The 10,855-nt window shown below is 30.8% G+C and overlaps 1 protein-coding gene across 1 annotated transcript; it reads right to left on the reverse strand.

The window, feature by feature from the left end:
• Positions 1-247: 247 nt before the first annotated feature.
• Positions 248-2,231, reverse strand: LOC109790509 (small ribosomal subunit protein uS17). The gene is made up of 6 exons (XM_083068089.1): positions 2,078-2,231; positions 1,953-1,993; positions 1,754-1,854; positions 829-973; positions 643-732; positions 248-531 (listed from the first exon to the last, which is right to left on the reverse strand). The coding sequence occupies exons 1-6, from the start codon at positions 2,087-2,089 to the stop codon at positions 441-443; spliced, it is 480 nt and encodes a 159-aa protein (XP_082924215.1). The 5' UTR covers positions 2,090-2,231; the 3' UTR covers positions 248-440.
• Positions 2,232-10,855: the final 8,624 nt, after the last annotated feature.

Genomic DNA, 10,855 nt, shown 5'->3' on the forward strand with positions numbered 1-10,855 from the left:
AGAAATAATCCCATTGAGCACACAATCAATCACAAGATAATTGGACTCTTAAATCTTTTATCCTCCCGGGCACTGAGCAAATATTATGAGACTTGTTCCAAACAGTTAAAAGTACCCATAAAGAATGGCTTTTATGACCTAATTCACAGATATCTAACAACTATGAAAAACATGTAATCAAGTGAATGAACAAGGAGGAAAAAGAAGAGAATAAAAAAAAGTAAGATATGAGTAGGCACGACCAGAATAACAGAAATAGTAGCAACTGCTATTGAAGAACAATAATGTATATTAAAATTCTCAACATGCAAAGCCTTAAAACATAAAAGCTATCAAAATTTGATTCAATCTTTAAGTGACAACCTTGAAGAATTTGAACAGAGGCTTTTACTAACTCAAAAGGTAATACTATCCTCCAATGATAACTAAAAATTCAAATATCACAGTCCAGTAAATGCCTTCTTTGCACCACTTGAAGATCCAGCTGGGATCACCTTCAACACATTGAACCTCACTGTCTTCGAGAGTGGCCTATACATATGGCACAAATAAAGACAATCAGGAGGTTAGATCTATACAATATACGGCAATAAGTTCCCATATTAGCAATACCAGGAATGGTTTCTCCTACAAAGATCTCACCTGCATTGTCCAATAATTACATGATCTCCTTCCTTAACACGGAAACAAGGGGATATATGTGCAGGAATATTTGAATGCCGCTTTTCATATCTGAATAGAATGAACAAAGAAGAAACAGTGAGTTATCATCGTCCAAGTAAGCAAATACAATGAAAACTACTCGCCAAATGTATGAAAGGGGAATACCTCTGGTATTTCTTAATAAAATGAAGATAGTTCCTTCGAACTATTATGGTCCTATTCATTTTGGCACTGTGACATGTACCAGCCAGGATACGACCCCGGATGGAAACATTGCCAGTGAAGGGGCACTTCTTATCAATATAAGTTCCTGTATGAAAAAAAAAAAAGGAGTCCATTGATTTAGAAACAGATATGGCCAAATAAATACAAGGAAAAATATTACAAATGGAATAGTTAAGGTGAAGATTACAAGTTCATGATATGTGTAATGAAACAATGATTTTTAAAATACATACTATGGAACATCATCTTGTAACTCATCATAGTTCGAAGCTTAAAGGAATTTGATTCACGTATAGTATTCTGTTTGCAAGTATACAGCTACTTTCCAGCAATACTATATAACATGACAAAGCATCTACATTTTCTTAGATAGAAATAGAAACTTTGTATGTTCATAGATAGACCAATTTTTTGTTCTCGTAACACAACATCAATCATTATAAACTTCAGTTCCCACAGCAGTCTCACCTCTCTTCAACATGTGTGTTAAAACATTATAAACTCCAACTTATCAAAAACATAATATTACCGCATATTTCACCTTTAATCATTATTTAAATATTAAGAGATGTATCTTTTTCACACCAAGCCTCACCCAATGAAATACTTCTACAACAACCTAGGGCATCAAAATAAGAGCATCATCTAGGCCTTAAACATTCCAAAAGCAAATCAAGCCTAACTTTCCAACTCAGCTACCCACATAAGAACATGTCTCTCCAGAGAAATTTACCAGCACCCCACATTCTCAAATTTTAATATCTACTATAAACCGACAATACCGATATTCATATGCCATAACAATAACATCAATCCCATAAGATCAAAGATAATCTGATACATAAAACCAAATTGAATAATATACCTTCAATGGCATCCCTGGGAGTCTTGAATCCAAGCCCAATTGACTTCCAAAAGCGATTTCCACCTTTCCCTGGCCTCTTTCCCTTCCCACCTTTCTTAGAGCTTCGGAAAAATCGAGAAGAAACAAACAAAATTAGAACGCGTACGAACAAAACCAAAGCGGAGAAAAAATGATGCAATTCTTTTGTGAATCAGCATACCATAGAAACACTTTTGGTTGCTTCAGAAAAGCCTTCTCAGTCTGCAAACCAAAGTTAAAAAGAAAATTACATACATTCAATCAATACAAGGCCACGAAAGAAGCATTATTACGAAGAAAACTAACCTGTTCGGCCATGGTTGGGGCTCTGTTTCAAACGGCAGAACCTGCAGCCACAAAGCAGAATAACTTCAAAACAGAAACCCTAATGAGTAGTAACAATGAGACTGCGTTTATGACATTTTTATTTTACATATTAGATGGGCTAGCCCAAAATTGAATGCTGACTTTGGGCCCATAATAATTACATAAACCCAGAGTAAGAGATCAGTTATCTGAATTACATTACATTGTTAATAAAGGGAGATTTTGTTTCAGTTTTTTTTTTTTTTTTTTTTTTTTTTTTTTTTTTTAATGTGAAAGGTAGAAATGTTTATTCTTACCATTGTTAAAAAGTCATGCAACAATCTTGCATTCTTGCTAAGTATTTTTTATCTCTAAAAAAATTGTATTCTCATAAGTAAGAGAGCTTTATTTTCATGATGAAAGGGTGAATATGTGATATTTTTATTGATACATTAGAAGTTATTTTTTATAATCCTTATCATTTTTATATTTATTTCTTTTATTTAAATTATTTAAAATTTTAGAAAATATTTTTTAAAATATTAAAATGAACCAAGCATATTTTCATATATTTTCATAAATGACATTCCAAGTTATATTAATCCTAACAATTGTATGATTAGTCGATACATGGGTATTTGATTTAAAATATATTTTATATAATAATAAATATAAAAAGTTATTGTTAATAATTTTTTGTTTTAACGTATATTTATTTATATTTTAAAATTATTGATATCTTTAATTATTTTATAGGTATATAAAAGTTGATTATATAACATTTATAAATTAATGTACACAATAATAAGTTTAATATATTTTTTATTTTATTATAACTAGGAATAGTAATAGACTAGACTTTGAATATATAAGTTAGATCTATTCTGCAAAATTAAAGTCTAAGTTTGACTTATTATCTATCATAGACTTTTTTTTATAGGTTTAGCCTGACCTTTTTAAAGTATGGTCTGACCTATTAACTTATTTAAATTATTAATGTTGATTAGACTAATAAATTTATTTTTTAAAAATCAAGAAAATTATTTTAAAATATATTTTACTTAGTATTATTAAAATTTAAATTTAAAAGAAATATAGGAGAAAAATATAATCATTTTCTATTGAGTGAATAATTCATATGTAACCATGTATATTGATGTATACTTATACACAAGTCGTAAGCTTATAAACCTATAATGAAAAAAAAATAATTGTATAAAAAAATTATTTTAAATATTGATAATTTATTTTTGTTTTATAAATTTATTTGTTTATTTATATTTTTAATAATATATATATATATATATATATATATATATATGTATCTTAATTTTTTATTACATTATATAAATAAATGTACTAATCTATAAGGCCTAACAGGTTTTTTTATAAGCATAAGTTTTACCTTTTTATATAAATAGACTTTTTTAAAAGTCTAAACTTGACATCTTTATTAAATAAGCTAGATCATGTTAGAAAAGAATGGCACAATCCAAGAGGGAGTGAATTGGATTCTATGACACTTTAAAAAAAAATTCAGAGTATTTAGGATCTTTATTTCAATTAAATTTTTCTAAAAATGAATTTTCAATGAAGTTTCTTAAAGACTTGTTATTGAAGAATGAATCCTATATGCTTTCTTGATTAACCAATGAGGTTCAAAGATAATATCAATATGTAATGCTTTGATTCAGTTCAAACCAATGTTATTCATACACACATGTTAATCAAGAAAAATCTTCTTTAATGCACAATCAAGATATTACACAAAGTAAAAGATAAGGGTAAGAGAAGAATGCACAAGTCTTTTATCTTGGTTCAGCCACTCCACATGTGACCTACATCCAGTCCTCAATCATAACCTGATCAAGATTTGTTCCACTATCTTAATGAAGAAGGTTTACAAGCATATCACACATGCATATACTCCTACATTCAAGATAACCACTTTCTTGACCTCAAGAAAGCACCCCTTGTAGAAACCCACTACAAGAATTCCTTACCACTTGAGAAACCCTCTCAAGATTTACAAGTATTCACAAAGAATTAAGGAACGAATTCACCTGAAATTCAGAAGCAATCTTAATCTCTTTCCTTTCAAGAATGTGATGATGATGATCTTTTCTTAAAGCTTTTCACAAACATTTTTCTTCTTGGATTCACAAAGAAAACTCTCCAAGATTATCACAAAGACTTCACAAAAACGCTTGTGTATATTTGATTCTCAATTCTAACTCTGTTCTGAAGTTTCAAAATGTTCAAACTATTTATAAAAGTTTCAGAACCAGATAATCGATTATTTTAAAGAATAATCGATTATTTTGTTCTTCAGAATTTTTGGAAATCCACCAAGAACAATTTAATCGATTATTTTGCTGGATAATCGATTATTCTAGAGAGTCACTTCTGGGATAATCGATTATTTCACAAATAATCGATTATTGCAGCAAGGCATCACTTTTTTCCTGTTGCTGGAATAATCGATTATATTTAATGATAATCGATTATTTTGAGTTAGTTTTCAAAACTTTGTTTTAAGTCTCAAAATAACTTCTTAATCTTTTTAACTCATCATCATACACTCCTTAATCAGATTAGATATAGATTTAGCTCATGCACACAGCACACACAAAAGATAAACTCAATCAAAACAAATTTATACACTATAAACTACTCCTATTACATAGCATCTTCCTTTGACTTTGTTTTTGAATCCTTTGTTGTTGATGTCCTTGGTACACACTTGTTATCATCAAAACTCTTCAAACTTCAGAGGTGATCAATCTCAGGCTCTCCAATCCCAACAAATCAAACCAGGCTTTAAAGAAGACAGACCATAGATTGCCTAGTTTATTCCCATCTCTAATTATAACTAATGTATATGTTAATAATATTATTATTTTCTTCATCAAATCTTTGATTATGAAGATTCTATTATAAAATTACTTAAAATTGGTTCATATACAAACTCAATCAATATGTGTTAAGTCCTACATCACAACATATAATATTAGTTTTTTTATTTTTCGACACCCTATTCTATAATATTGAAAATATCATTATGATGTCTAACATTGTAAACTTGTTGGAAAAGTTGAACACTACAATTTGAAAAATACACAACTTGTTTCTCATAAAAAAGACATACGGGAGTGTAACATCCCAAATTTTATTTTGAAATAAAATAAGATTGTTAGATGATATTTTATAATATAGGCTTAATTAATTAAGTTAATTAAGCTTATAATATAAATAAGAATATTTTTAATAAATAGAATAAAAAAGAATTTAAGAGGTAGATTAGAGAAGAGCTTTTGGGTTTGGACTCTTAAGTCCAACTCGAAGTCTTATAAAAATAAGTAGAAGAGGGTTTAAGTCAAATAATGCGTTAATTTTCTGAAACCCTGATAGCGCCAATAGAGAACACATCATAGGGGGCACACCAATGCATGTAGTACATGACAATCCATTAGATCAAAGTAACTCATCAGAGGACATGTCATAGAGGAAACTCAAGAAAAGAATCCCAAGGAGCACGTAGAGTAGTCTTAAACTACGAAGAATGTATCCATTACCTCGGAGAACATCATCTATGGTAAAGGGGAGTGAGATTGTCTCATTCATAGGTACATATGAGAGGTATGGGTAGTGAGGTGACCTTTAAACCTCTAAGGATGTTAATTGAATAATTATGAATGCATATTTGTATGTTTTTGAATTGGTCTGCCACATTGTCTTAGTAAATTTGTGAACTGTAATAATTGATTCAAATTGCCTTGTGTATTGGGGTTTAGTGTTGGATGTAAGATTTGAGAATTTGGTGTGATTTGTTTAATTCTGAAAATTTTAGTATGAACACGTCTCAGTATTTAAGTGATTTCTCTCTACATGATTAGCCAAATAGAGTTCCATTTGTTAGGTTAGAAACTAGAAAATCGGGCCTATAGTTTAGACTCAAGAATTCCATAAAAAAATATTAATAAATGACTAAGTTATGTGAGTCACAAGATAAATGACTATGCACATAAAGTTATACCTACAACTTGTAAGCTTGGAAGGATCCTTAGATCATTGAATTAAGTTTCTTGGTACTAATAAGAGTTGTAACCTTGGATGTTATCTATCTAGTGATGCTAAAATCACCCCCAAAAAAAGGTTTAGAACTTAAGTTATGATCAAGTTAGTGAAAAAAATGCAAGTTGTCATATTTAGGCTCAAATAGTACAGTTTTGTAATTTTTAAAATAATAGATGGTAAAATCAACTTTTAAGATAAACATAGAAGTTGTAAGAGTTTTTTCATCCCTAGTTCACAAGGAAGAGCCAAGAAGAAGTCTTCAATGAATCCTTTGCTTGCAAAGATATTGTTCCTCCGAAGGTACTCTATCCTAAATGGTTAGGTAACCAAGGTTTTACATTTTAGTCACTTTTGAAAACCCAAGGTGTAGAGAAATTTGTTTCTCTCAGTGGATTCTACTATCCTAATTTGGTTAGAGTCTTCTTTGCAAATTTAGGAAAGAATGGTGATGGTGTTTTAATTTCTGAAGTGAAAGGCATTACTATTACATTGTTTGATTCTGTTTTGAAGACAATTGGTGGCCTAAATAAGAATGGTGTTGCTCCTACTTTCAAGAATATTAAGGAAAAAGGATTTACAATTGAGAAGGAAGCATTTTTTTTTAAAGTTTATTAAGAGATGTGTTAGCTTGGGAAGCTGATAAAACAATCAAGAGGCGTGAGAAAAAGAAAATTACATATAATACAAGTGGATTATTTGTGGAAGACAGATTACTGCATTATGTTATTGTTTGGATTCTTGCTACTAAAGAAAGTAATCATGCTCAAATGAGTGAGGATGATATGATTCTTATGGCTGGCATAAAGAATCAAATTCAGATTAATTGGGTATTTGTAATTGAAGACACAATGTTAAAGATAAGAAGGCTGATGGATTACAAGTGTCCATATGTTGTGTTCATAAGCAAGGTGTTCTAGCTAAAATAGATGCAAGTTAGATGTCTAGAGACGACGCACCCAATGTAGAAGCTGGTGAACCTTCTCAACTTGAAGCAAAATCAAAAGCGGAACCACAAGCTGAAGCTAAAAAGCCTAAACCTCTCTCAACATTTGAACTTGCAATTTTAGCTAAATTGGATGACATGAGGGAAGCTCAAAGGCAGGACTATTAAGAGCTCAAGCAATGCTTTGAGTCTATTTCTAAGCACCTAGATGCAATGAATATCCCTTATCCAAATAAATAGCTCACTCACACTCACTAGATACTGCATTACATTTCTATTTTTATGTTTCAATGTAATTTTTGAACAATTTGAATTCTGGTTTATAATTTGTTTTTAATTTGGTCTTATGTTGAACAATTTACATTTCAGTTTTTAATGGTTAATATTTGGTATATCTTTTATATAGATGTTTGTTTTATGTTCTATATATCACTAATTTCTCCAGGTTTACACCATTTTTTTTGTTAAGCCAAACAGGGGGAGAAAATTGATGATATACCTTGTGTATGTGGTTATATATATATGTTATATTTTGTGATGAGAAAATTGATGATATAAACATGGAGAAAATTGATGATATCTAATCTTTATATTTATTAGATTAACTTGGATTACATAAGTTTTAAAATTTTGAAACGGAAATCTGCATAATGCTTTGTATTGGAAGTATTTGTTAGCTTTGCAAGTTCAAGCAACACACAAACTTTAACATCATGAAGCAACTAGTGTTTGACTCATCAAAACCAAAAAAGGGGAGATTGTTGAGACTATTGAAAGATTGCTGAGTCAATTACTAAAGCCCCTTATGAAGATCTTTATGAAGACTAAAGAAGTTTTAGTTTTATTGATGTTAGCATTAGATTTGTATAGATTTATTTAGTTTGCTTCATTCATTTTTGTATTTCATGACCTATGTTGAAAAGGATAATGTATTGCTTGTTATTAGACTTAGGCTTGAATGTGTTTATTGCTTATTATGATGAATTAATTTCAAAATTATATCTTGTTTTAGAAAACATAAAACTCATATTTCAACTTAATGTTTCTCATTTCATGTGAAAACATAATGTAAGAGATTATAATGTGTTTTGACATAAAATGGAACTTGGTTCATTCTAAAGAATTCATGATTAAGTTAGGTAATAGATTACCATGAGAGGTAATAGATCACTAAAACTTAGTTTTGAAGTGGAATTCAAAGTCCTCTCTGTGATAATCGATTACCAAATGAAGTAGTTGATTACCATGGTGACTTTTGAGTTAAAACAAGTGAAACATGTTGAAAAATCATCGAGATAATCAATTACCAACATTAGTAATCGATTACCTCTGGTGGAAAATGAGTTCTATGGTTTCTAGGACTTGAGATAACCAATTACCAAGATCAGTAATTGATTACCTCTGTTCTTGTTTCTCAAATTTCAGTTCTCGTTAAAAATTGGTAATAAATTACCTAACATTGGTCATAGATTACTACTGTTATGAGTTTTTAATGTTGAAATCTTATTTGCTCTATAAATATAACTCTTTTAGAAAAACTAAAAGACATGGAAAGAGTGAAATAGAAAAACATTTTCAAGAATCTGAAAATCATTTTTTGCGAGAAGATCAAATATTTTCAGAACAATTCCAGAGCAAAGAAACTCAAGAAAGATGTTATCTTGAAGGAAGTTCAAGAAAGTCAAGAAAGTTGAACAATTCATTTTGAAATATCAATATGCAATATAGGTGTATTTTTTCTGATCTTGTAACTCTTGTTTATATAGCTGGGTATACTTGAAGTTAGCGAAAATACACACAGAAGGAGGGGTTGAATGTGTGTGAGCGTGTTTGAAGTTTGATTTTTCAAATTGCTTTGGAAAGATATATATATTTTTTTTAAATAGAGTGTTCAATCATGGTTGAAAACTTATGCAGGCTTGTTTGACGAAAAAGTTTTTTTTGTCTAACAAATTTGATCGTGTACTTCAAGAAACAAGTTGAGTGAATGTGTTTTCCATTTTATCGTCCAATAAAAAGAATTTTGTCTTTAGAGCTTTTGAGGAGGATGGTGTAGATTTTGTCTTTTGCACATTTAGTGCAATAGACTTTTGTTTTCTCCCAACACCGTCTTGTTGCAATTCCAATTCATGAACCTTAAGTAATCTAATGAGTTCCTCCAGAGAGAGCTTTTCTAGATTCTTGGACGCTCTCAGAGTAGTAACCTGTGGTCTCCATTTCTGATGGAAATGGTAAGGAGGAGTGATGAATGTTCTTCTCCTTAGCTCTCCTTATGCATGGATCTTCTTCAAGGAAATAGAAACCAACGTGATGAACACTAGATGGAGGAGATTCTCGGATAGGAAGAAGGCTTAAGCCTTGGATGGAAGCATCCAAGCTTAAGGTGCAAGGGAAAGCTCACTTCAAAGAGGAGGAAATCCTAGAAGGGTTCCTAAGGTGAAGCTTTCTCTCATGGTGACTCTTGAACGAAATTTGGCTGAATAAGCTCTCAAATTTCATTATTCTCAAAAGTGAATACAAAGAGTGGAAGAATCACTTAAGTAGGGTTCCAAGTGTGCAACTTTGGGCGCCTAACTCCAAGGCTACATGTGGCGCCCAAAATTTGAATTCAAACTTGAAATTTGAATTCAAATTTTGGCTCCCATGTGCTAGTCCGAAAATTTAGGTGCCTAGATGCATTTAGGTTTGATTTGAGAGTTATTTAGGGTTAATTTGAGTGGCACATGTTCAGCCACCCATGGTGCTAAACATGTGACTCAAATGTAACTTAAATGACTTCCAAATTAAACCTAGTTTAACCTATTTTACCTATTTAAGTAATTCTTGTATATTCCTAATCTAATGACCTAAATACAATGGTCAAACAAATACAATGGAAAGGAAAAATTACAAGAATGAAAATGAGCCCAATATTGGGTACCAAAAGCCCAAAGGCCCATGAAGCCCAAAACTAGGCCCAACAAGCCTAAAACCTAAAATGCTACTCTATGTGGTCCAAAATACAAGACCAAAATATATGATACCTATACTAACATGATGTATACAAAACATATGAAAATAGCTATAACAAAATATGGCCCATGAAAAGTTCAACTTGGGCCTTCCCAGGCCCATCAGGCCCATTGGGCCCTGACTGGCCCAAACCTTCATGTCTAGCCAACTCCTCTTGGCTCCTTCAATATGTCACCTCTTGCCTTCCTTGGCATGATTCCATCATCCCCTCCCTCTTGAAAAGGATTTGTCCTCAAATCACGAGGATGCATGGAATAAGAAACATCACCTACATACACAACAAACCATGTATAAGAGGTGACATGTTTATGATGAGAAAATGGATTATGGATCCTAAGAGGAGTCCTTATATCTAGCCTAAGAAAAAATAAACTATCAAAATTAGACTCCCTAAAAGTAGAAATAGGCTCCTCTCCTAAGCATAACCTAGAAGTAAAACCTAAGAATGTAATAACACTATGACTAAGACAATGAAAAGAATGATTTTTAAACACTACAATATCTTGCCTAAAATACCCTAAATGGTAGCCTAGGCTTTTCCTAAAATATAAAGAAAAGAATACTAGAAAACGTCCTAAACAATTTTGAATCATATTGTTTGGTAGATAAAATGTCTTGGAAAATCTTGAAAACTTATATAAACTATTTTTGTTTTGTAGGGAAGGGTGCAAATTAAGTTCAAATAAAGATAAACTTCCCATAAGATCAAAAATAGAATATGAAATATGACAAGATGTATCTATCAA

Source organism: Cajanus cajan, chromosome 2 (genome assembly GCF_000230855.2).
Source record: "Cajanus cajan strain Asha chromosome 2, NIPB_CcT2T_4, whole genome shotgun sequence".
In the NCBI taxonomy this organism is placed as follows: Eukaryota; Viridiplantae; Streptophyta; class Magnoliopsida; order Fabales; family Fabaceae; genus Cajanus; species Cajanus cajan.